Raw genomic sequence first — 26,850 nt, 5'->3', positions numbered from 1 at the left:
CCCGAACAAGCCTCACGTGCTCACGTGAACGCGCATTCAGTCCCACTATCCAATCAGCTCACAGGGCAGCTCGTTGTCTCTTCTTCCTCCGTCAGAGACGTCCGTTGTAATTAACGGGGCTGAGCTGTAAACAACACATTCAGGGTCGGCTTTGCTTTGTTGAGTTCTTCTCCAAAAGTTTTGGTGCCACTGCTAATAAACTTTGTGGTTGCTATGGCAGCAGGTTCATCCCAGGCTGGCAGAGCAGAGAGGGAAGTGACGAGGTGAGCTGTTGTTGGGACACGTGACTGAAGCTGCGCTGATCTGTTTTGACAAGTGAGGAGGAGAGCAGGCTGCTCTTTCATCTGCATACAGCCGCGACAATATTATCTTTATTATCTATATGACTTTATCAGCCAGGCAGCGCGCCGACGACACTTTAACCGTTAGCGAAAGAGTTGCCATCTTTAGCGTCGCGTTTGAACGAAGTCAGAGTATTTGTTGTTGTTTGTCTCAAAGTTTTAATGATTACAAAGGAAGTAAGTACAGGTGGCATTTCTGGGTAGATGGCGATGGGTCGACCGCTGCCGATGGACGAAATCGGTTTGATATTATGGTTTAATCAGTTTGATATGATGGTTTAGCAGCATTTCACCAGAAGAATGATTCGCTGAACATGCGCTCTTCGTAGCAGCATCGTTATCGTGTTGGTGTTGTAGCTGAGCTGTGGCTACCTGCGCTGCGCTGCGTGGGGGTTGGGCTGTTCTGGAGCTCGTCGTCATCGTCAAACGCTTAACCAGTAACGTTACAGTCACCTTACTTGGCTCTGCTGTTCGGTTAGCTAACCGCCAGCTAGTTACAACTGACGTTGAGTCATTTAGCCGAGGGTCGTTGTCACGAGCCAACGTTACAGCAGTCAGTGAGAGATGCATCTCGGCGGAACTATGGTTCAGGTGGTGGAATGTAAAAGTAGCCAGCTTGCGAGCTAAATTAGTAGTAGTCAGCTTGATTACTCTTTGGTAACAAACTCGTTACCCGACGCAACGTAACGTTACCAGCGTTCGCTGTCAGCTGTCTGTTAGCCAGTTGAACAGTACAGTGCGACTCGATGGAAGCGTACAGTAGCATGCTAACAAAGCAATGCTTTGTTGTTGGATAAGGGAAGCAGTTGGCAGCAACATACAGGCTTCACAGCTGATCGTGTTGCTTAGCTAATACAGCAGGTCAGTGAGATCTTTACGACGGTTTGGGGGTCCAGACACACCGTGGTGTTGCTGTCAAGGCGCCGTGTGTGTGTGAAGAAGACAACCTGAAGACGGAGAAGACCCTGCGAGAGACCCAGAGGACAACCTGATGACACTGGACAACATGAAGTCTGAGCGAGGTATGTGGTTACTGAGAGCACCAGCCTCCAGGCAGGCTGCTCAGCAAGTGGGCAAGCTTGGGGATCTCCAGAGCTGATATGATCCACACACTCTGGCTCAAGCCAAACACTGTTCCGTTTTGCATTAGCTGCTGTTTTGCTTGTCTCTTTTTTGGCATGGCGTTGCTGCAAATTGTTCTTTCCACCCATCAGGCTCCAGCAGCCACATGTTCTGCAGCCTGTTTACATGTCTGCAGCGAGAGGCAAAGCAGGGACAGAGAGAGGAGAGGGCACCCTTGTGTTTGTTTTGATGTGATTATGCTAATTATACAATTGCATTCATTTGTCAAGGGCAGCTCTGCACCTACATGTCTGCCCCGACACTAGGTGCTGTAATACTATAAGCTACTGTTACTGTGTTGTATAAGCACCTACGTGAATCAGTTAGTGATTGATTCTGCATGGTTGTTGTTGTTGTTGGTGAGCCAGGGTCATGTCAACAACACAATACTTGGAGGCAGAGAAGGGCCAGTGTTCTCCGCGTCGTGATCAGATTAACTGCAGTCAATCAGAGACTGTGTGTGTGTGCGTGTGTGTGTGTGTGTGTGTGTGTGTGTGTGTGTGTGTGTGTGTGTGTGTGTGTGTGTGTGTGTGTGTGTGTGTGTGTGTGTGTGTATGTATACTGTAGGTTATGAAACTGCAGTCACTGCTGACTGGTGAGCGGTCCTGATGTGCTGGTAACGGGACTCCTCAACACAGAGTAAACATGTCCCCTATATGGGCTGGGGTTTTTAACCCTCGCCTTGCCTGTAAGATCCCAAGACTTTATATAGAAGCAGACGTCTGTGTGATGTGAGTGAGCGGCCGGAGTAAAGGGCACCCTGGCTGACACTGTAACCCTGCAGCACAGGGCAGCTACTGGGTCAGCTGTGGGTTGGAGGAGTAACCCTGCAGCACAGGGCAGCTACTGGGTCAGCTGTGGGTTGGAGGATTGAGACAATGGTTCTCATACTGAGATGATGATGTTTGGGACGGGGTTAAAAATAATTCTAATCTACAGAAACAAAAGAGATAATAATGATTAGAAAATCATGTTGATGACTAAATCCACTGCTCTGTGCATGTATATATATATGTGTATATATATATATATATATATATATATATATATATATGTGCATGTAGCACTGCTCTGTGCATGTATGTGCCTGCCTGCCATGAGCCAGAAAGACTGCAAAGCGCTGGCCTAAAGGCAGAGCACCATGATGTGTCTGTTGCTCAGCCGTCACAGATGAGCATCACGTCAGGTCAACTGTCACAGTCTAATTATGAAAGCTTGTGGCTGCTGAAGCTGCTCCACAGCTGCAGCTCCCAGTATAACACGCTGCTGACGCTGTGGTGCTATTGTTATGTGGAACATACTGTACTGTTCCTCTGCTGGAGATGATGGCACATTGCTTCTTCTACAGTACCTTCTCTCCTCTCTGCAGTGGTGAAAGGAGCTGTTTACTTAGTAGGCTGGACTACAGCAACACTGAGCTACAGCTCAGAGGCTGGGCTGAAGCTCCTATAGAGAGCCAAAGTGAACGTTACTTCCTGCTTTTCTCCCTGTACCAGCGTGTGGAAACAAAATCAATGGTGGTGAACGGAGCGATACGCTACCTTTTTGATCCCGTTTGAGTTGTGCCACGGGAGAACAATGCAAAAGATAACTGCAAGTCAAGAAATCACAGTTTGTGGTAAAACTGTGGCACTATCATCATCAGTCATCATCATCATCATCATCAGTATATAAATGGGAGCTGGTGCTCTGTGTCTCTGCCTGTCCCACTGATGACATCATCAGTGGTGTCATAAATTCACTCACACACACAAGGCTATAGTTCAGTGATGATGTCATTGATGACATCAGTGATGATGTCATCAATGATGTCATCAGTGATGATGTCATCAGTGGTGATGTCATCAGTGGTGATGTCATCAGTGATGTCATACATAGGCATTGTGACATTGTGACATCACTGATGATGTCATCAGTGACACACACACACACACACGCACATGAGAGCAACTGAGGGAGAGAGGAGAGGGAGAGGCAGAGAGAGAGGGGGAGAGACTAAGGGAGGGCGAGAGAGAGGGAGACTGAGGGAGAGAGAGCCAAGCTGCTTGGCTGCTTGGCTGTTGCGTGGCCTCGCCTGCCCTATTGGCGTATACGCAATGTCTCCCTCTCTCCCTCAGTCTCTCTGCAGGGCGGGCGAGCCTAGCAAGTTATGATGTTACGATGGTTCAGTGGTTAACACTGTTGCCTCACAGCAAGAAGGTCCCGGCTTTGAATCCCGGTCCATCCCAGGTCCTTTCTGTGTGGAGTTTGCATGTTCTCCCTGTGTTCATGTGGGTTTTCTCCATGGGTGCTCCGGTTTCCTCCCACCATCAAAGACATGTATGTTAGGGTAAAGACTCCTGTCAGTGCCCCCTGACCAAGGCACTGGCAAAAGAACTGGAGGTGGTCCCTGGGCGCTGCACAGTGGCTGCCCACTGCTCCTAGTTCTAGGAAGGTTCCTAGTAGAGGATGGGTCAAATGCAGAGGATGATTTTCCCCATGGGGATAAATAAAGGATAACTTAACTTAACTTAACTGAACTTATAAATCAGAAAAATTACGCACAACCAGTCGCGTAAGTGACGTCTCTCCCGCCAGGCCATTGTTGATGGTGTGACGTATGATGTGCGACAAGAGATGTAGTTGATTGACAAAACTAAACCTTACGTTTCAGTTTCAGGACAAACTGTGACTTTCCAAATGTACAAAATGTAACGTGTACCCCGTGGCACAATTCAAACGGGATGAAAAAAGGAACGTATCTCTATGTTCACCACCATTCATATTTTTCACACGCTGGTTACAGGGAGGAAAGCAGGAGGTGACGTTCACTTTGGCTCTCTGTAGCATTATTGGGGTCGGGGTAGACAAGTCCAGGCATGTGCTGCTGTGTGTCGCTCGCTGGCCTGACAAAAATCACAGGTCATGACCCCCTGATCAGGCAGGTGTGAAGAGTCAAGCCAAGGCTGTGGGGTGACCCCCCCCCCCCCCCCCCCCCACACACACACACACACACACACACCTTGGCTCCAGCAGCACCTTCAGTGAAGCCAGCTGGCAGGAGACTAGAGAACGTTTACTCTTCAAAGACCTCGACCAGAAAAGTTGCTTCTTTCTGACCAGTTGGCCTCAGACTTGAGGGACAGTCAGTGATCTGTTCTGCTCAGTCATCTGACCACCTGGTTTTCTTCTGCCAGTTGAGCTACGAGAAACAGGTTGGTGTGTGTGTGTGTGTGTGTGTGTGTGTGTGTGTGTGTGTGTGTGTGTGTGTGTGTGTGTGTGTGTGTGTGTGTGTGTGTGTGTGCAACAGATTGCTGTTGTCCCTAATGAGCGCTGTACCCTCAAACCATATGGCTCAACCGTCAGCTTTAACACCTCCCATAAAGCACAGCTATGGAAAACTCCCGACTAATTGACACCAGGGGTGGAAAATGGAGCTTTAGTTTTCAAACTTCCAGCTGAAGCCAGTGTGAAACTGAAGCCAGTGTGAAACTGAAGCCAGTGTGAAGCAGCTGAAGCCAGTGTGAAGCTGAAGCCGGTGTGAAACTGAAGCCAGTGTGAAGCAGCTGAAGCCAGTGTGAAGCTGAAGCCGGTGTGAAACTGAAGCCGGTGTGAAGCAGCTGAAGCCAGTGTGAAGCTGAAGCCGGTGTGAAGCCATTTCTGTTGTTTCCTAAAAGAGCAGTTTGTGCCTCCTCCACTGGTCGAGGTGGAAACCAGAGCCCAGTTGTTGACACCATAAACCAGTGGGCCATCCTTGGTGAACTCCGGCCCTCTTCAGAACCTCTTCAGAACCTCTTCAGAACCTCTTCAGAACCTCTTCAGAACCTCTTCAGAACCTCTTCAGAACCAGATGAGTGAAGCCACATTAAACAAACTAAAGAGGGTGACATGTTACTAGAGACGACTGAGGACATAATGAGACGTTTACGTGCCAGAGAGCCAGTAGTGCCCCTTTCTCTATGCCCATCCTCACATTCCATTTCTCTCTCTCTCTCTCTCTCTCTCTCTCTCTCTCTCTCTCTCTCTCTCTCTCTCTCTCTCTCTCTCTCTCTCTCTCTCTCTCTCTGTCTCTCTGTCTCTGTCTCTGTCTCTCTCTCTCTCTCTCTCTCTCTGTCTCTCTGTCTCTGTCTCTGTCTCTCTCTCTCTCTCTCTCTCTCTCTCTCTCTCTCTCTCTCTCTCTCTCTCACACTCTGTATCTGTCTCTCTCTCTCTCTCTCTCTCTCTCTCTCTCTCTCTCTCTCAGACAAACACATAAAACAATACACACTCAGATGACCTCAGAGCAGGTCTTGTTGTTGGAGAGCCTGGCTCAGCTGTGCTGTGAACCCTGCTCTCTGTTTCATTACCTGCTGTGTGTGTTTGGAGCTCCTTCCTGCTGGGAGCCATTAGTTAGCCTGTGAAGGGAAGTCCCCCTCCCCCCTCCCCCCCCCTCCCCCCCCAGCTGCTCTGAGACGTCCCCCTGACCAGTGTCAGTGGGTCACAGACTCACACACACTCTCACTGATCATGTGTAGAGACACACACAAACACACACACACACACACACACACACACACACACACACACACACACACACAGCACCTGTCCTGTGTTGTCTTTGTCTGCTCTGTGTCAGTGAGTGACCCCATAACAAGTGCTCTGCTCGCACACTCACAGGCCGTCTGGATTTTACTTTTGTATTGTTCTCTCTCTATAGTCGTGTTTCCATTACCCTCACAAATGCGCAAAATCTAAATATCGCAATAGAAATTGGGTAATGGAAACACGTAAATTTCGAAAAACCTCCCAAATATCGCAAAACGTTTTTGCGCTCTCATGAGGTGGTTTTTCAGACGTGTCGATATAGCAGTTTATCGCAAAAGTGTAATGGAAACAGATTTTTCGTATTAGCACGGACCCATTCTGCTTTGGAAAAGCAGCGAAAAATGAGGAAGAAACGGTTCGATAAGCCGTGGCAAAACCTCCGCAGCAATGGAAAACTTTGAAGCAACGCTAGCAGAAAGACGAGTGTTATGCAAAATATATATAAAATAGATAATGTTTAATGGCAGAAATCGGTCCATGGTGACAGGCTGCCTGTGTGCGCGCATTTGGCACAGCGCGAGGGGATGAAAAGCAAGCACACACCGGTGCGGTGCGTGCTCCTGACTGAAGTGAATACAGTGACTGTGAGTAATACATTACACACGTTTCAGGTGCAGTGTTATAATTATAATAGCTACACAACATTGTGATTATTGACCAAATCAGCCTTTTCCCCCTCCATCTCTAAATCGGACCAGTTGTAGGCTATTAGGCTATTAGGCTTTTTTCCTCTGCCTGTCGCGCTCACTGCATTCACCGCAGCCAGCAACATTTTGCGACTCATTTTATTTTGAATTGATAATCAGGCTCGTTTATATGCGTTGTAACTTCATGTGGTGATTTGCATTGACCATTGGTTGGATTTGAGCATGCAGGGGACGGGATATGGGGCAGATCCACTGTGGCAGGCAGCTGCTGGTAGGCTAATGGGAATTGCGTTCAGGTGTGCGCTCCGTCAGACGGTACCAAACTCAACTTCAATGGAAACGCCTACAAGTCGCAATTGTACATTGTCGAAGTTGTAGAAATATCGCAATTATTTTGCAAAAACTGTAATGGAAACCCAGCTTATGTCTCTCTCTCTCTCTCTGTCTCTCTCTGTCTCTCTCTCTCTTTCTCTCTCTCTTCCTCTGCTGTGGTTTTTATTCATTTGATTCTGTGGTCAGTTTATGTAGGAGCCTGTGTGGTTCACAAAAGCATTGCTGTCAATTAGAAATTAAGAAATTAATTCAATGTTTTAATTTTGCAATCTTTACTTTGCAATATTTAATTCAACAATCCTATAATATGAAGCCCTGCAAACCCCCCCCCCCCCTTCTCTGTTGGCACTGCTGTCAGTCACCACTTACACATATTTCATGTTCACTTTGTGTTGATTAACTCATTTGTTTCACCCTGTTATCTTTTCAATGCAGCCATAACACAGCTGCCCTTAGCTGAGCCAGCAGCACTGAACACAGATATTCCACTCTAACCCTAACCTGACCCTAACCACTCCACTAACCTGACCTAACCACTCCCCTAACCTGACCTAACCACTCCCCTAACCTGACCTAACCACTCCCCTAACCTGACCTAACCACTCCCCTAACCTGACCTAACCACTCCCCTAACCCTCCCCTAACCACTCCCCTAACCTGACCTAACCACTCCCCTAACCTGACCTAACCACTCCCCTAACCTGACCTAACCACTCCCCTAACCTGACCTAACCACTCCCCTAACCTGACCTAACCACTCCCCTAACCTGACCTAACCACTCCCCTAACCACTCCCCTAACCTGACCTAACCACTCCCCTAACCTGACCTAACCACTCCCCTAACCTGACCTAACCACTCCCCTAACCTGACCTAACCACTCCCCTAACCTGACCTAACCACTCCCCTAACCTGACCTAACCACTCCCCTAACCACACCCCTAACCTGACCTAACCACTCCCCCGTTGTTCAGACAGATTGAGAGCTGCCTTCGCAATGAATCCCTCTACTGGGTAACCATATTGAGAGAGCTCTATTCAGCTGAGAGCCACTATGCTATGCTAGCCCCCGGAGACATCAGCTCAAATCAAATGCTGCTATGACAGATTGGACTATAAGTAGCCTAGCCTAGCTGCTGCATTTGACTGGGCCTCCATTGCTCCCAGTCCAGTAATGCGCTTATGTAATGCTGAGCGTCTTATTTAGTACTCTCTCTCTCTCTCTCTCTCTCTCTCTCTCTGAGCACATACACACACAAGCACGTGTAAGGATCTACACAAGCTTAACTACATCATCCACACACACATGCACATGTAGTGACATGCACATTTTACTCTCTCACACACACACACACACACACACACACACACACACACACACACACACACACACACACACACACACACACACTCACTCACTCACTCACTCTCTTTCACTCACACACACACACACACACACACACACACACACAGATCACACACACACACACACACACACACACACACACACACACACACACACACACACACACACACACACAGATCACACATCCAGACTACTTGGTACTGAACTCTGTGGCGTGAGGTGTGTGCTGCCAAGTGCCACTGAGCCAATGACATCATAGCTTGTGTGTTGTTGTCACATCCTCCCGCCCCCGTGGCTCCTCATAGCCAACCAGCAGCCAGCTCTGCAGGAACAGGAAGAACCATCTGGACCTGTTGGTTTTCTCCTGGTAGGAGGTGATGTGGAGCATCCAGGAGCCTGCCCCCTCCTCCCCCATCTATAGGATTTTTAATGCACACAATGTTTCCAGCAAAACCTTAATCCTGGCTTTCATCACACATCCAGACTCTCTGTGGCTGAGAGCAGCAGCTCTTCAATCTCACACTGAGATGATGGAGACTGTTCCATGGTCTCTCTCTCTTTCTCTCTCTCTCTCTCCCCCCATAGGCCGCGATGGGCAGCTTCTTCTCGCTGCATGTCCACTCTTATAATAATATAGAACAGGGTTAGTAGTACAATTTTTTTTATCTAAACAAATTGGATTCATGTCCCCGAACAATTAACTTCCTGGTATTATTATACTGCCGCCCATTTAAGCTAGTTTCAGAACTTTCATTGCTGCATTTTGTTGAAGTCGCAAATAGTCCTTTTTGTTCAGCTTTGTGTGTCTTCATTGTGGTTTTTAAATTGGTCTTGACTTCAGTTATCCACCTTATTTCTAGCTGCCACGATGCCTTATGTGAAATATGGGTGCTTCTTCCGGTGTAATCCTCCCAGCCCCCTCCCCCCTCCTTCTCCCAGGCCCCTCCCCCTCCTCCCAGGCCCCTCCCACCATTGTTGACACGGACACAAGCCCGTGTCAACATCCAGCTTGGCCAAAAATCTCGCAGATAAATATCCCGAGGTAGCCTGTTTACCTATACATGATGGTGCCTCTTTGATCCATAAAGTCGATCAGATGAATATTGAAAGCCGGGGTGAAAGTGTGTTACCATGCTGCCTTGTGGAGAACACTTTCTGCGTTGTCGTGAGCTCTCATCTCGTCTTTTGTTCTTTGATCTTCTTAACGACGATGGGATTATTTTCAGTGGACTTGGTGACCAGCATCGTTTTAATTTGTCACACTTTGATTAGTTATAATAAACACAGCGCCCGCGGTGCTTCACGCGTCACACCTCATTTCAATCTGTGGTGGATGTAACCTGAAAGCTGGAAATATGGCGGGGCTGCTTGGTTCTGTGTGAACGCTGTGAGCCTTCTGAACAGCAATATTGCAGGAACTCTGTGTGAAAGTGGCTCTCTCTCTCTCTGCCTCATATCCATAACCTCTGTGAGAAGAAGCAGGAGTTCTTCAGACTTACAGTACATTAGGCGGGATCCTTCCTTCCACCCCTGAATGAATCCCTGATGTGACGTAAGTGGATCTGTGTTGAGCTGTGAGTTCTCCTCCAGCAGGACAAGAGCACGCCTCGCTCTGAAACCACACCATGCAGGACAAACATGACCATTGACGCCTTGCACAACTGTTCTTTCTTTCTGAAGATTCCACCACGTCTGTTCATTTTGTAACCATAAACCAAAATGGCAGCTGCATGTTAACTCAACAGTGTTTAGATATGAGTGTGTCATGGATTTGAGGTTTCTTTTGAAAGCTTTATGAAGCATTTTAATGCCATACTTGGCCTCTCTCTGGCCCAGTAGAACCAGGAAGACAGAGTCGACACTCCCACTCCTCGGCCCTCCTGCTCGAGATCTTCATGAGCGCCCTGAACCCTAGTTTCTCATGGCGGATATGATGGCCTAATAAAAGGAGATCAAAATAAGAGAAAGACTTGCCAAGTTGTGTTTAGGATGTTACTGGACTGTTCTACGTTCTAGTGTTTAAACAAATATTACATTCATAATGTTTCAGCTAAGTCTTAATTTTATTTTTCCCTCAGTGAAGAAGAAGGTATCCATCTTGTGCATTTCTTCTGCTCCAACTCTATGCCTGGCACTGCTTAAGGTTTAGTTTTATTATTTTTTTAGCAGCAGGATTACAGAAAATCCACTTGGATTGCGTATTACCCATAATGAAACAGAGCTGGGACCCATAATGAAACAGACCTGGGAACCCATAATGAAACAGAGCTGGGACCCATAATGAAACAGAGCTGGGACCCATAATGAAACAGACCTGGGACCCATAATGAAACAGACCTGGGAACCCATAATGAAACAGAGCTGGGACCCATAATGAAACAGAGCTGGGGACCCATAATGAAACAGAGCTGGGACCCATAATGAAACAGAGCTGGGACCCATAATGAAACAGACCTGGGAACCCATAATGAAACAGAGCTGGGACCCATAATGAAACAGAGCTGGGACCCATAATGAAACAGACCTGGGACCCATAATGAAACAGAGCTGGGACCCATAATGAAACGGAGCTGGGACCCATAATGAAACAGACCTGGGACCCATAATGAAACAGAGCTGGGACCCATAATGAAACGGAGCTGGGACCCATAATGAAACAGACCTGGGACCCATAATGAAACAGACCTGGGACCCATAATGAAACAGAGCTGGGACCCATAATGAAACAGACCTGGGACCCATAATGAAACAGAGCTGGGACCCATAATGAAACGGAGCTGGGACCCATAATGAAACAGACCTGGGACCCATAATGAAACAGAGCTGGGACCCATAATGAAACGGAGCTGGGACCCATAATGAAACAGACCTGGGACCCATAATGAAACAGACCTGGGACCCATAATGAAACAGAGCTGGGACCCATAATGAAACAGAGCTGGGACCCATAATGAAACGGAGCTGGGACCCATAATGAAACAGACCTGGGACCCATAATGAAACAGAGCTGGGACCCATAATGAAACAGAGCTGGGACCCATAATGAAACAGACCTGGGACCCATAATGAAACAGAGCTGGGACCCATAATGAAACGGAGCTGGGACCCATAATGAAACAGACCTGGGACCCATAATGAAACAGAGCTGGGACCCATAATGAAACAGACCTGGGACCCATAATGAAACAGACCTGGGAACCCATAATGAAACAGAGCTGGGACCCATAATGAAACAGAGCTGGGACCCATAATGAAACGGAGCTGGGACCCATAATGAAACAGACCTGGGACCCATAATGAAACAGAGCTGGGACCCATAATGAAACAGAGCTGGGACCCATAATGAAACAGACCTGGGACCCATAATGAAACAGAGCTGGGACCCATAATGAAACGGAGCTGGGACCCATAATGAAACAGACCTGGGACCCATAATGAAACAGAGCTGGGACCCATAATGAAACAGAGCTGGGACCCATAATGAAACAGACCTGGGACCCATAATGAAACAGACCTGGGACCCATAATGAAACAGAGCTGGGACCCATAATGAAACAGACCTGGGACCCATAATGAAACAGACCTGGGACCCATAATGAAACAGAGCTGGGACCCATAATGAAACGGAGCTGGGACCCATAATGAAACAGACCTGGGACCCATAATGAAACAGAGCTGGGACCCATAATGAAACGGAGCTGGGACCCATAATGAAACAGACCTGGGACCCATAATGAAACAGACCTGGGACCCATAATGAAACAGAGCTGGGACCCATAATGAAACAGACCTGGGACCCATAATGAAACAGACCTGGGACCCATAATGAAACGGAGCTGGGACCCATAATGAAACAGACCTGGGACCCATAATGAAACAGAGCTGGGACCCATAATGAAACGGAGCTGGGACCCATAATGAAACAGACCTGGGACCCATAATGAAACAGACCTGGGACCCATAATGAAACAGACCTGGGACCCATAATGAAACAGACCTGGGACCCATAATGAAACAGAGCTGGGACCCATAATGAAACGGAGCTGGGACCCATAATGAAACAGACCTGGGACCCATAATGAAACAGAGCTGGGACCCATAATGAAACAGACCTAATGGAATGGGACCCGACACAGACCTGAGTGACCATAATATAGTATTGTGCACCGGGTCGAGTCTTGGATCCTAGGATCCGGGTCAACCCGTGAAGACCTCTACCTCCTACCTCCTACCTCCTGTCTTCAAACCTACCTCTTCTCCTCTCCTCTCATGTAGAGCTCAGATGAATCACATCACATTGACTTCTGCTACTGTAACACACACATTCCTCTCCCCCCTCTTTTCCTGCCTTGCAGTAAAAAGCATAATGTCAAATTGTGACATCGCCGCTGAATATTTTGGACTCTGTATGACACATCAGATGTGTACATTGAGATTCAGTCCTCTGACAATGGAGTTTGTCAGAGTTTGTATGGCTTTAAATAGACTTTCATAAGACATCTTTCTGGCTCATGGTTTCATTCAATTTGGTTTATTATAAGCTATTATAATTATCATATGTAGCGGATGAGGAGTGGTGATATACAATTCCATTCTACAACAGTCACTTATTTCCCTCTATTATAGAGACGCTGCGGAGCAGAAACCACGCCCAAAATGGGGGAAAACAGAAACCCCCCCTCCAATCCTGGCGTAGTCCTATGTCCGATGAACACTCCAACTTACTTTCTTGACAGCTAGATCCACATTTTTCTTCTCACCAATTCTCAATGGCTTCCTTGTTTTGCTCAGGAGTACAAAAAAACTTTAACTGGCGATTTTTTACATTTGTTGTCTGCGCAGCCCCACCACACAACAGCTTTTAGCTATGTTTAATTCAAGGAAAATGACGCTGGTGTATGGGAGTGGCCTATTTATTGCAGTGTCTCTATAGGCATTATTGGACCCCGATAAATGATGTTGATAAGGAGAGAAAGCCTGGGTTGACCCTGAAGAGGGTGGAGTCTATGTCAGGCGGGTGTAGTTTGAAGTGGTCATGAGCAGACAGACGGTGTTATATAAGCCAAGGCTTTGATGTGAAACTTGCACATCATCATCACACACCACTCAGCTGTGTCTGTGTCCTCGAGCCACCAGACGCTGTAGCCTCATGTGGAGTGGGAAAAGGCCTCCATAGAGGATCGAGGGAGGTGCTGCTGAGCTTAAGGCTCATTTGTGCTTCAATGTCAACATGTCGCTGTAGGCAGCTGTACCATGCAGAGAGCCTTACATGCATCTCTCCAACAACTCTGGACTGTGATTGGTCCACCTGGACTGCTTCCACGTCCTATTTCTACATGTTTCCAGTTGATTCTCGCTGATGGTGAAGAAAGAGAGACCATCTTCTCATCTTCTTCTTTTCTGTAATGATAAACAAATTAGCTCTTCTTCCTCATCTAACAAATCCATTACCGCTGAAGGAGTGCGTGCCCGTCCGCATGTCCTCGAGTGCCCACCGCCCGGGTGGGGTCGTCAAATGGGCCTTTCTGTGTGGAGTTTGCATGTTCTCCCCGTGCCCCCTGGGGGTTTCCTTCATATACTGTAGGAACCCCTTCACCAAAAAATGCAATATCCTGGTCGCTGAAGTGGTGCCTCCTCTGGTCGTTAGGGGCACCTGTTCGGAGGGAGGGGAACTCTGCAGAGGGTGGAGCAGCAACCAGGATAAATACATTAAAATAATGGGGGATAAAAATGGGATAAAAAATCAGCAAAAAAAAAAAAAAAAAAAAAAAATCATTACCAATTCCCCCAATCACTCTCCAGTAGTTACCATTCTGTTCCAGAGAATACCAACACCATTACTCGCATTGTTTTCTTCTCGACTGAATGCAACAAAGCATGACATCGCCATCTAGTGTTAGCAGGGCTGTCACTTTTTCTTCGGAATTCGAAAGTAATTTGGAACACGGGGGGGGAAGAAAAACATTTGACCTGTTCGAATTTAAAAAATTGCTAATTTAATAATAAAAAGGCAAACTCCACTCAACCACGACGCGCCAATCAGTGCCAATCACCATTTTTAGCAAAGTTAGTCAATACACCCAGCAACACCGTTCACACAAAGGCAGGAAAAAAGCTTCACTAACTCGTGCAAATTGTTTGCAAAAGTAAAAAAAAATCAACTCGAGCGAACGGACAATGAGGCGAAAATCGTGCCGCGAACATTCGCGTCATCATTCGCACCGCTTGGGGTGAAATCACATCTACTGACACATTTGCATTGACTTTCTATGTAATCTTGTTGTGCAAATTTGAAAAAATCTGCCCCCAATATGAAAATAAGGTCAGAGCGGCCGGATCCATGTAACGTCAGTCACTGATTGATTTGGACACAGAAAGTGAGGCAATGTCAGACTGAATAATGCATAAGTGTGTGTGTGTGTGTGTGTGTGTGTGTGTGTGTGTGTGTGTGTGAGAGCAGCTCAGGGAGGCTGTTCTGGAGGCAGTGAGCACATTGGCACATTGTTTATTCACAACAGTGTGGGGTGACGCTCCACCTGAGACACAGCTTAACTATCTCCTTTCGTGTCCTCCTTCCTCCATTGTCTCATCTTAAGGCCGTCACCTGCTCTGGGTATAGTGAGATGACCGCTCCCTCTGTGACCTCCGCGCTGTCACATGACCACTCCCTCTGTCACCCCCACACTGTCACATGACCACTCCCTCTGTCACATGACCACTCCCTCTGTCACCCCCACACTGTCACATGACCACTCCCTCTGTGACCTCCGCGCTGTCACATGACCACTCCCTCTGTCACCCCCACACTGTCACATGACCACTCCCTCTGTCACATGACCACTCCCTCTGTCACCCCCACACTGTCACATGACCACTCCCTCTGTGACCTCCGCGCTGTCACATGACCACTCCCTCTGTCACCCCCACACTGTCACATGACCACTCCCTCTGTCACATGACCACTCCCTCTGTCACCCCCACACTGTCACATGACCACTCCCTCTGTGACCTCCGCGCTGTCACATGACCACTCCCTCTGTCACCCCCACACTGTCACATGACCACTCCCTCTGTCACATGACCACTCCCTCTGTCACCCCCACACTGTCACATGACCACTCCCTCTGTCACCCCCACACTGTCACATGACCACTCCCTCTGTCACCCCCACACTGTCACATGACCACTCCCTCTGTCACCCCCACACTGTCACATGACCACTCCCTCTGTCACCCCCACACTGTCACATGACCACTCCCTCTGTCACCCCCACACTGTCACATGACCACTCCCTCTGTCACCCCCACACTGTCACATGACCACTCCCTCTGTCACCCCCCCACTGTCACATGACCACTCCCTCTGTCACCCCCCCACTGTCACATGACCACTCCCTCTGTCACCCCCACACTGTCACATGACCACTCCCTCTGTCACCCCCACACTGTCACATGACCACTCCCTCTGTCACCCCCACACTGTCACATGACCACTCCCTCTGTCACCCCCACACTGTCACATGACCACTCCCTCTGTCACCCCCACACTGTCACATGACCACTCCCTCTGTCACCCCCACACTGTCACATGACCACTCCCTCTGTCACCCCCACACTGTCACATGACCACTCCCTCTGTCACCCCCACACTGTCACATGACCACTCCCTCTGTCACCCCCACACTGTCACATGACCACTCCCTCTGTCACCCCCACACTGTCACATGACCACTCCCTCTGTCACCCCCACACTGTCACATGACCACTCCCTCTGTCACCCCCACACTGTCACAATCAGTGAATTCTGCTTGGATCAATACTTCAAAACTCCTCTACATGTGTTTTTTACTGGGTTCATGTCTTTTTCTCCTTCCCTTTAATCAGCTGGATTGTAGTCGTTGTTTGTTTTGTTGTGGCAGTAAACTGTTGAGTTCTTCTCACTGTCGCTATTGGATCAGCGCATGTTCCCAAGTAACAAGTGGGAAAAATGGACTTTTATTTCTACAGCATAGAGCTGCCACAGCATAGAGCTGCCACAGCATAGAGCTGCCACAGCATAGAGCTGCCACAGTGGGGAAATAAAATATGCTCAGTATCTCATTATAATGAGAAACTTTTCTCCATATAACGAGAAAAAGATCTTGTCATATCGAGAAAAGTTTCTTGTTTTAACGAGATCTTTTTCTCGTTAAAACAAGATAAAAAACAAGGTATTATGTCATAATAACGATGTTAAAATGAGATAAGTTGGTATGTCATAATAACGAGAAAAGATGCCATTATAACGTGAAAATATTTCATTGTAACGAGAAAAAGATCTTGTCATATCGAGAAAAGTTTCTTGTTATAACGAGATCTTTTTCTCGTTAAAACAAGATAAAAAAAACAAGATATTATGTCATAATAACGAGAACAATTTCTGGTTAAAATGAGATAAGTTGGTATGTCATAATACAGAGAAAAGATGCCATTATAACGTGAAAATATTTCATTGTAACGAGAAAAAGATCTCGTTATAACGAGGAGAAGTTTCTCATTATAACGAGATACTGAACATATTATTTTCCCACTGTGGCAGCTCTACGCTGCCGTACACAAAGTAACAGTCAAATTAAAAGTATGGGACAGACGTGAGAGAGGAGGAGAGAGAGAACAACAGCTGTTTGTTGACCTTGCTCCCACACCATGACAGATGACCAAGTCACTTTTACCAAGAAGAAGGAGAAGGCCTGGGGCTTTTTTCTTTGCTTGGCCCCAACCGGTTAATTCTGGTTAGCAGCCACCGTGAGCCGCCTGGCTGTGCTACATCTGACATACTTTAACGTGGCAGTTGGAACTATGTTGCTTGGGTTGCTCAATCCGGACTGCCCTGTCTACAGATTTCCATCGGAAGCACCAGAGAGGTCAAAGGCCGCTGTTGAACGGAACGGCTCAGGTTACAGAGAGAGAGGCTGGCTAGTTCCACCGCCCCAGTGTCCTGTAGCCAGCAGCAGTGGTCAAGTTGCTGAAACTTAAATAGCCATGTTAGCCTACCTGCTAAACATGTAGTGGCAGGTGTTAGTTGGCCCATGTTGCAATTATTGCGATAGGGATTGACCAAGGGGATCGAATCCATGCATTCAACTAAATCAAGTGAGCTACAAGAAAGAAATGAAGAGTTCCTTTCCATAACGTTATATGCATTAAAATAATTGCCTCAAGTTGATCATAAAATAAATAGAGCCCGACCGATATATCGGTCCACCGATATTGGCCGATATGCCGATATTTCTTTATTTTGTATTTTTTAAGTCATAGACAGCATGTTGTGTATATTTGATCTTTTTCTTAATTCAGATTCAGATTCAGATTCATTTATTAAGGACTGCACAACAAAGTCACCAGAATTTGCTTTCGGTACAGCATATTATAGCACATTAGCTACTGTGTCAGCAGAAAAACAACATGGACAGTACAGATATCAAACAGTACACAGACGGGTTGCCAACTTCTTGAAATGGAAATAAGGAACGTGGGGGGGTGTCATCCAAGAATTGTATTTGGGCATTGCAAAACAAAAGTTGCTTCTCATTCTTAATAAAACAGCTGTATTAATAAACAAACAGTAGGCTAGTGCAAACAGTATTTTGACTAAATAGCCTACTTCACATTGCATGTAGGCCTACTTATTCAATTTTCTTGCAAACAGCAACGTTTAGGCTACATAAGCTATTCTTTTGAACAGAACAAACCTGGTATGAAAGTTTAAATCATTAGTGCAAAAACATTTTAGATTTCAACTGAAATCGTCTGAACACAACAAAAACAAATGGCATGCTACATTTGTATAGGTACAATCTAAATAGTCTACTCAATGTGCTGTCTTCAGAGTTTAGTTGAATCCAGCAACGCTGACAGCGCTTCAGTGGTCGTGACTCACAACAAACACAATGAGAGAAGCACAATCTATGGTAGTTGAACGTAACATGATGACACCCCAGACAGGCTGAGGGGCAGAGCAGCAGCGGCTGCAGGGTTTAACTCACTCAATACAAATAGCCCTTCACTCTTTGCACTGGGTGTTTCTCCAATACGGGACAAGCGTCTCGTATCAGTTCAATACGGAACACGTCTTTTTGTTTACAAATACGGGATGATTCCGTGTTTTAAGGGACGGTTGGCAACCCTACACAGACAGTACAGGTATAAAGACAAATACAGGACATTCAACATGAACAGAAATTGCAGATGGGGTATTGCTTCAGGAGTGAGTGGAGCTCAGTGACCTGATGGCTGTGGGGAAAAAGCTGTTTTTAAACCGGGTTGTTGTGGTGGATATGGATCTGTAGCGCCGGCCAGAGGGCAGCAGTTGGAACAGGTGCTACCCTATAATTCAATTAAATTCAAGTTATATTTTATATTTGTTCTATTTGTGTTTTTCTATTTCTAGTTATTTATAATTATTAAATTCCCAGTGAACTTTACAGTTTCATTGCATTGATGTCATTTTGGACAATAACGTTTATTGATAAGCTATAAAGTAGCCTGCCTACATTACATATCTCAAGTCATGTCAAGTCGTATCTTTGTCAAGTGTTTGATATTTGAGGGATCATTGCAAAAACATTGTGTAATATAATGTGTATATTAACTCATTCACCGCCAATGACGTCTTTGACGTGTTATCAGCAATGGCCTTCCCCGCCAAGGACGTGTTTGACGTGTTTTTGTTTTTATTGGTGCAGCGCCTGCAGCAAACACTTGCCCAGCCTGTCACACAGACACAGGTCCCTGCCTTCAAAGGGTAGCCGACAGCACGCGATCAAACACATACCGCAGCTGTTGTTTTGAAATTGAGCAAGAGGGAAAGCAGAGAACGGGTAACGCTTCCTTGTGCAGACAGGAGAAACGCAATTGAAACGCCGAGCTGGAGTCGCCTTCCTCTGTGCCAGCCAGGAGAAAACGGGAGAAAGTAATCAAGAGATGTGTTTGATCATCGGAGGAATGAGGAAATGATCGATCAGTTTGCGAGGGCGGTGAGGACGTGTTGAATAGCCGAGGGGAAAACGGGAACGATCATAGATATGACAGGGAGACATGGAAGAGGGCGGTGTACCAGAACAAATCAAAATAAACACAGGAACAGCTAGGCAGCAGCGGGCAGAAGGCACTCACAGCAGCCCGCTGTCCTTCTCAAGAGCTCTTCAGTTGGTTCATGAAATCGCTGGGCTGCTCGCCCTCCAGTGTTGCTCCTGGCCAATCCCAGCGCCACAGGGCGTGGTTATTGCTTATCCTATGTTGGGTTAGAAATCTAAAAGGGGGATCGTGTGTGTGTGTGTGTGTGTGTGTGTGTGTGTGTGTGTGTGTCTGTCTGTCTGTCTGTCTGTCTGTCTGTCGGTGTGTCTGTCTGTCTGTCTGTCTGTCTGCACACTCACACCGAGTAAACTGTATTGTTGAATGTAAAAAAAAAAGCACTTCATGTGTGTATATATATATATATATATATATTTTTTTTTGTCATTTGTGTCCTAACGAATAATATTTACATGTCTGATGTCAATACAGTTCAAAATAAAAGAATTGAGAGTGAGTTATGCCTGAGATTGTGCCCTTTTACAAAAATGCTTTTTTCTCCCTTTTCTCTTCCCAGACAGGCTTTTTTGGTGAACATGGGGTGTATAAAAAGGGTTATAAGTAGAGTACAGAACATGCTAAAAGCTAACTTTCTTTTTGGGGGTGAAAGTAGAGACTTAGATCTTCATTTCGAGGTATTGGACATCACTGTAGTCCTAGTACAGAATTTACTGTGGGTCTTGAAAGATGACCAAACATTATGGAAATACTTGGCCTGTGCCAAAAATGCCAGTCAGATATTGGCAGTGAATGAGTTAATATAAGAATATCGGCCGATATATCGATATCGGAATTTTTTTACTCCCTAATATCGATATCAAAAATCCAGTATCCATCGGGCTCTAAAATAAACGAAAGTGCAATCTGAAATGACAGTTTTGTGGCTGTGTTCCACTACAGTGTCCTCGAGGCTGAAGTCTGCATGAGTGTGGCCTCAGCTGTGGACTGGTAATCCCTGCTATGCCCACCCTGCCCTGTACTGCTGTACTCCCCACGCTCCAGGTTACATAACACTATGCCCACCCTGCCCTGTACTGCTGTACTCCCCACGCTCCAGGTTACATTAAGCTATGCCCACCCTGCCCTGTACTGCTGTACTCCCCACGCTCCAGGTTACATAACACTATGCCCACCCTGCCCTGTACTGCTGTACTCCCCACGCTCCAGGTTACATTAAGCTATGCCCACCCTGCCCTGTACTGCTGTACTCCCCACGCTCCAGGTTACATAACACTATGCCCACCCTGCCCTGTACTGCTGTACTCCCCATGCTCCAGGTTACATAACACTATGCCCACCCTGCCCTGTACTGCTGTACTCCCCACACTCCAGGTTACATTAAGCTATGCCCACCCTGCCCTGTACTGCTGTACTCCCCATGCTCCAGGTTACATAACACTATGCCCACCCTGCCCTGTACTGCTGTACTCCCCACGCTCCAGGTTACATTAAGCTATGCCCACCCTGCCCTGTACTGCTGTACTCCCCACGCTCCAGGTTACATAACACTATGCCCACCCTGCCCTGTACTGCTGTACTCCCCATGCTCCAGGTTACATAACACTATGCCCACCCTGCCCTGTACTGCTGTACTCCCCACGCTCCAGGTTACATAACGCTATGCCCACCCTGCCCTGTACTGCTGTACCCACGCTCCAGGTTACATAACGCTATGCCCACCCTGCCCTGTACTGCTGTACTCCCCACGCTCCAGGTTACATTAAGCTATGCCCACCCTGCCCTGTACTGCTGTACTCCCCACGCTCCAGGTTACATAACACTATGCCCACCCTGCCCTGTGCTGCTGTACTCCCCACGCTCCAGGTTACATTAAGCTATGCCCACCCTGCCCTGTACTGCTGTACTCCCCACGCTCCAGGTTACATTAAGCTATGCCCACCCTGCCCTGTACTGCTGTACTCCCCACGCTCCAGGTTACATAACACTATGCCCACCCTGCCCTGTACTGCTGTACTCCCCACGCTCCAGGTTACATAACGCTATGCCCACCCTGCCCTGTACTGCTGTACCCACGCTCCAGGTTACATAACGCTATGCCCACCCTGCCCTGTACTGCTGTACTCTCCACACTCCAGGTTACACAACGCTATGCCCACCCTGCCCTGTACTGCTGTACTCCCCACGCTCCAGGTTACATAACGCTATGCCCACCCTGCCCTGTACTGCTGTACTCCCCACGCTCCAGGTTACATAACACTATGCCCACCCTGCCCTGTACTGCTGTACTCCCCACGCTCCAGGTTACATAACGCTATGCCCACCCTGCCCTGTACTGCTGTACTCTCCACACTCCAGGTTACATAACACTATGCCCACCCTGCCCTGTACTGCTGTACTCCCCACGCTCCAGGTTACATAACGCTATGCCCACCCTGCCCTGTACTGCTGTACTCCCCACGCTCCAGGTTACATAACACTATGCCCACCCTGCCCTGTACTGCTGTACTCCCCACGCTCCAGGTTACATAACACTATGCCCACCCTGCCCTGTACTGCTGTACTCCCCACGCTCCAGGTTACATAACACTATGCCCACCCTGCCCTGTACTGCTGTACTCCCCACGCTCCAGGTTACATAACACTATGCCCACCCTGCCCTGTACTGCTGTACTCCCCACGCTCCAGGTTACATAACGCTATGCCCACCCTGCCCTGTACTGCTGTACTCCCCACGCTCCAGGTTACATTAAGCTATGCCCACCCTGCCCTGTACTGCTGTACTCTCCACGCTCCAGGTTACATAACACTATGCCCACCCTGCCCTGTACTGCTGTACTCTCCACGCTCCAGGTTACATAACACTATGCCCACCCTGCCCTGTACTGCTGTACTCCCCACACTCCAGGTTACATAACACTATGCCCACCCTGCCCTGTACTGCTGTACTCCCCACGCTCCAGGTTACATAACGCTATGCCCACCCTGCCCTGTACTGCTGTACTCCCCACACTCCAGGTTACATAACACTATGCCCACCCTGCCCTGTACTGCTGTACTCCCCACGCTCCAGGTTACATTAAGCTATGCCCACCCTGCCCTGTACTGCTGTACTCCCCACGCTCCAGGTTACATTAAGCTATGCCCACCCTGCCCTGTACTGCTGTACTCTCCACGCTCCAGGTTACATAACACTATGCCCACCCTGCCCTGTACTGCTGTACTCCCCACGCTCCAGGTTACATAACGCTATGCCCACCCTGCCCTGTACTGCTGTACTCCCCATGCTCCAGGTTACATAACACTATGCCCACCCTGCCCTGTACTGCTGTACCCACGCTCCAGGTTACATAACACTATGCCCACCCTGCCCTGTACTGCTGTACTCCCCACGCTCCAGGTTACATAACGGGCCTTAGTGAGACAATGAGATTGCAAAGGGGCCACGCTTGCCTGGTACGGTCCAATAAGAGGAGTTGAGGGGGGCCAGGCTGGGTGTGTTGTGTGTGTGTGTGTGTGTGTGTGTGTGTGTTGTGTTGTGTGTGATGTGTTGTGTGTGTGTGTGTGTGTGTGTGTGTGTTGTGTGTGCAAGCAGTAAGACCCTGTCAACAAGGGCAGTGTAGAGGGCACAGCTACTCCCAATGCTTCTGAGGGCTCAACAGAGGACTTTTCTGGCATTTCAGGAAAGATGACAGGGAGAGAGGGATGTGTCACAACTTAGCACACGCTACTTGCCTTAACGCCCTCAAACCATAAGTACTAAATTTTCTGTGACAGGTAGGAGTGTACAGTTAGATATTTATTGTGACAGGTAGGAGTTATTATTTATTGTAACCTTTTTCATCCAGGGAAAGTTGACGGAGCACATGCAGCATTTTTCAGCTCCACCCTGCTTCATATTCATACAGCTAACAAGACATTCACACCTGCATGGAGGCTGCCCAGAATAACAGTGTTCTGCTGAGAGAGCAGATCTTATTCTGCGTTCCATTTGCACTGGGAAGTAGGAATTTCAAAGTCGAGTGATGTCACACCCGAGTTGACCGCGTTCGAGTAAAACAGAAAAGTCGGAAAACCACTGTTAGCAGTAACAGTTATGATTTTGCGAATATGATACATACAGACACAGAAGTAACATGTCCACATATAGAAGTTAGACAGTATTGTGTGTACTAGGGATGCACCGATCCACTTTTTCCACTTCCGATCCGATTCAGATACCTGAATTTGGATATCTGCTGATACCGATATTATGCAGATAACAATATCTTTCGGGAATATACAGTATAGGCAAAGATTTGGCCAATTAAAGATTTTTTTTTAAATATACCTTGCAAAAAGCAGACAAAATTACGAAAATATACAAGGCAAAGAAGGATACTATTATACATGGGCAAATTACGGCCAGCGCCACCTGTGTGGCCCGTGCTGGAATTGCAAAAAAAAAAATCTGATCCGTGAATTAGTGCCAATATCGGCACCCGATACCGATATTGGATCGGATCGGCTGATTTATGAGATGCAAATGGTAAATGGTAAATGGTCTGCATTTATATAGCGCTTTTATCCAAAGCGCTTTACAATCAGTAGATAGTCTACATTCACCCATTCATACACCAATGGCCACACACCATCGGGAGCAAGGAGGGTTAAGTGTCTTGCCCAAGGGCACAACGACAGCAGCTGGGAGGGAGCGGGGATCGAACCGCCAACCCTTGCGTCATTGGCCGACCCGCTCTACCTCCTGAGCTAAAGCCTGAACTGGGATTTCCTACTTTCCCAGTTCCCAGTGCAAATGGAACATGGCATTAATCCCCTCCCAGACTTTCCCAGCTGGTCTGGGGATTCGAGTTGCCATCTTTTTGGTGGCTGTTGTGAAAAGGTTTACTGCAGTACGTCAGGGTTTAAACTGGTGGAACTAGTCAAGCTGCTCAAAGGCCTACATGCAAAAGTATAGCATCATCTTAATCATTTAGACGGCTCAATAGCCAACTGACAGCCCAATGTACGTAGGTATGGTAAAGCAAGTTGTTAAGGTGGGGCATACAGGGGCAGACACTTTGGCTAACAAATATAAGCCTAGTTCTATAGACAAATGAAGCTCTCTTAAACCTCTTCCATCCTGGATTCAGACAGAGTAAATGTAGTGTCACACTGGGGCCAAGCCTCTATGTAAAACATACTAAGACAATTTAGCAACCCACTGGAGGCCGCAACCCATTTAGGTGTCACCCCATCGGGTTTAGAAATCAGACTTGGAATAATTGTATTCGTCAAGTACAATACATATACAGGAAATTATCTTGGTGACTGCGGGGACATAACACCTAGTGACACACATACACATGTTGTTTGAGCTGAAGGACAACAGTCCAGACACAGCCTTAGATATTTGACACTCTCTCTGTGAGGTGTTCAGCCCAGATGAGTTCTCTCAACGCTTTCAGACAAACACGGTTCTGGTTCTGGCTCCGGCTCCGTTCTGGAGTCTCAGAACCTTGGTGCTTTCTGGCGAATCAGCCCGCATTCACACCAGTTTAAGCGGAACCAAAGTGGGAGGACGTTATTCGGTAGTCCTTCAGTTTTTTAAGTTTATTAAATATTTGGTCTGGCGTTCGAGTGAACCCAGCCTTGGCCATCTCTTCCGCAAGTTCGGCATACGACTTGCTCTTTCTTGTACTGCTTTCTAGCTTTTCTTGAAATTCGGTAGATTCCCAAATCGCCACTAAACATTTGGTTTCCACAGGAGACCACTGCAAATTATTTTTCTCCATGTTGTCACTGCCTTCTTCTCCTTCCTGCTCATCTTCACAGCCTAGAATGAGACACGCCCACTGATGATGTCACGGTTCGCAAGGAAAAAACAACTATTTTTTGGTTCTGCTGAGAACCAACTTTTCAGGTTCCGAACCAATAATTTCTTCGGTCTGAACGCGCCGGTCGGTTCAAATTTGGGTTCGGGGAACCGGAACCGGCACGGAGCCCTGCCGGTGTGAAAGCCCTATCTTTCAGGTGTTCAGCCCAGATGAGTTCTCTCTGTGAGCTGTTCCTCCTGATACTGATAATGACACGTTTTTTCCAGTGGCTCAGAGCTTGTTTACCGTCTGACTCTCAGACTTTAGTACGTGAGTTTGTCAGCTGCTAAACAATGGCTCTCTTTTAGGTTCATGGCAGACAATAATGAGCGTGAGAGGGCAGGGTTGTGCGTCGGTCAGAGTCTGTCAAGTGTGTGTGTTTGTGTGTTGCTGGTGGGAGAAGTGTGTGTGTGTGTGTGTGTGTGTGCGTGTTTGTGTGTTGCTGGTGGGAGAAGTGTGTGTGTGTGTGCGTGTGTGCGTGTTTGTGTGTTTGTGTGTTGCTGGTGGGAGAAGTGTGTGTGTGTGTGTGTGTGTGCGTGTGTGCGTGTTTGTGTGTTTGTGTGTTGCTGGTGGGAGAAGTGTGTGTGTGTGTGTGTGTGTGTTGCTGGTGGGAGAATAATAGCAGCTGAGTTCACAAAACAGAAAAAGGGTTCCCCTCTGCTGGAACTGTAATACAGCCTCTCAGCCAATCAGAGCCCAGAGCTTGTTGCGATGAGTGCTGTGAATCTGCCCCTTTGTGTTGAGCGAGAGGGGGGGGGGCAGGCATGCACGTGCATGCACATACACACACACATGCGCAAGCACACACACACACACACACACACACACACACACACACACACACACACACACACACACACACACACACACACACACACACACACACACACACACACACACACACACACACAGTGATAGTGCCCGGGTCCAGAGTTTAGGGAGAACTATTTCTAAATGGAAGTGGGAGGACAGTGTGAAGGTTTTGAGGCAGTCAGTCTCCATGACCAAAACCCAGCGTAGGAAACCTGCCTCCCTTGTTTTTTCTTCTAGCTTCTAGCTTGAACAACCATCTACCACTAGATCACCTTTGTAAAGATGTGTTCCCCTAGTTCCTTTCTTCTAGTACTAAATCATGGCTGACAGCTCATGCCCAGAGCATTCTGGTGATGTCAGCTATCCTAACTTAATAGAAGCAGGATCACCTGGCCTGATCACTGTAATGAAACAGATTTATCTCATTATTTATTATGTAACATCAGCTGTCTTCCCAACCATTGATTTCACCACCACCACCACCACTACACCACCACCACCACTACTACCAGTGTTTGCTAGACAAGGCAGACAGAGGCAGGAAAGATGAGCTGGCAGACAGTGTGTGCGTCATGTTACTAAATGCTATAGAAACACATAAGTGATGATCGTGTTATTTATTAACTTAAGGATTAGTGTGACAGCTCTGCTGTCTTACCACAGGCAGGGTGAACAAAGGCTCTGTGTGATAGGAGATACACGTAACACACACACAACACACACACACACAACATACACAGAG

At 47.5% G+C, this 26,850-nt stretch overlaps 1 protein-coding gene across 3 annotated transcripts in view; it reads left to right on the top strand.

Moving 5' to 3' along the window:
- Window positions 1-431: 431 nt before the first annotated feature.
- The window catches only part of atosa (atos homolog A), a 98,912-nt gene continuing 72,493 nt past the window's right edge, over window positions 432-26,850 (top strand). For all 3 annotated transcript variants that reach the window (XR_014553437.1, XR_014553438.1, XM_083653085.1), the window contains exon 1: window positions 432-1,363. Coding sequence is in view for 1 of the 3 variants with exons in the window: in XM_083653085.1 (XP_083509211.1) it covers window positions 1,333-1,363 (31 nt within the window). In the remaining 2 variants the exon portion in view is untranslated. The remainder of the gene's footprint in view (window positions 1,364-26,850) is intronic.

This window comes from Poromitra crassiceps (assembly GCF_964638095.1).
Source record: "Poromitra crassiceps genome assembly, chromosome: 16".
Classification (NCBI taxonomy): domain Eukaryota; kingdom Metazoa; phylum Chordata; class Actinopteri; order Beryciformes; family Melamphaidae; genus Poromitra; species Poromitra crassiceps.
The sequence above is the reverse complement of the archived record's forward strand: the minus strand, read 5'-3'. Positions and strand labels throughout refer to the sequence as shown.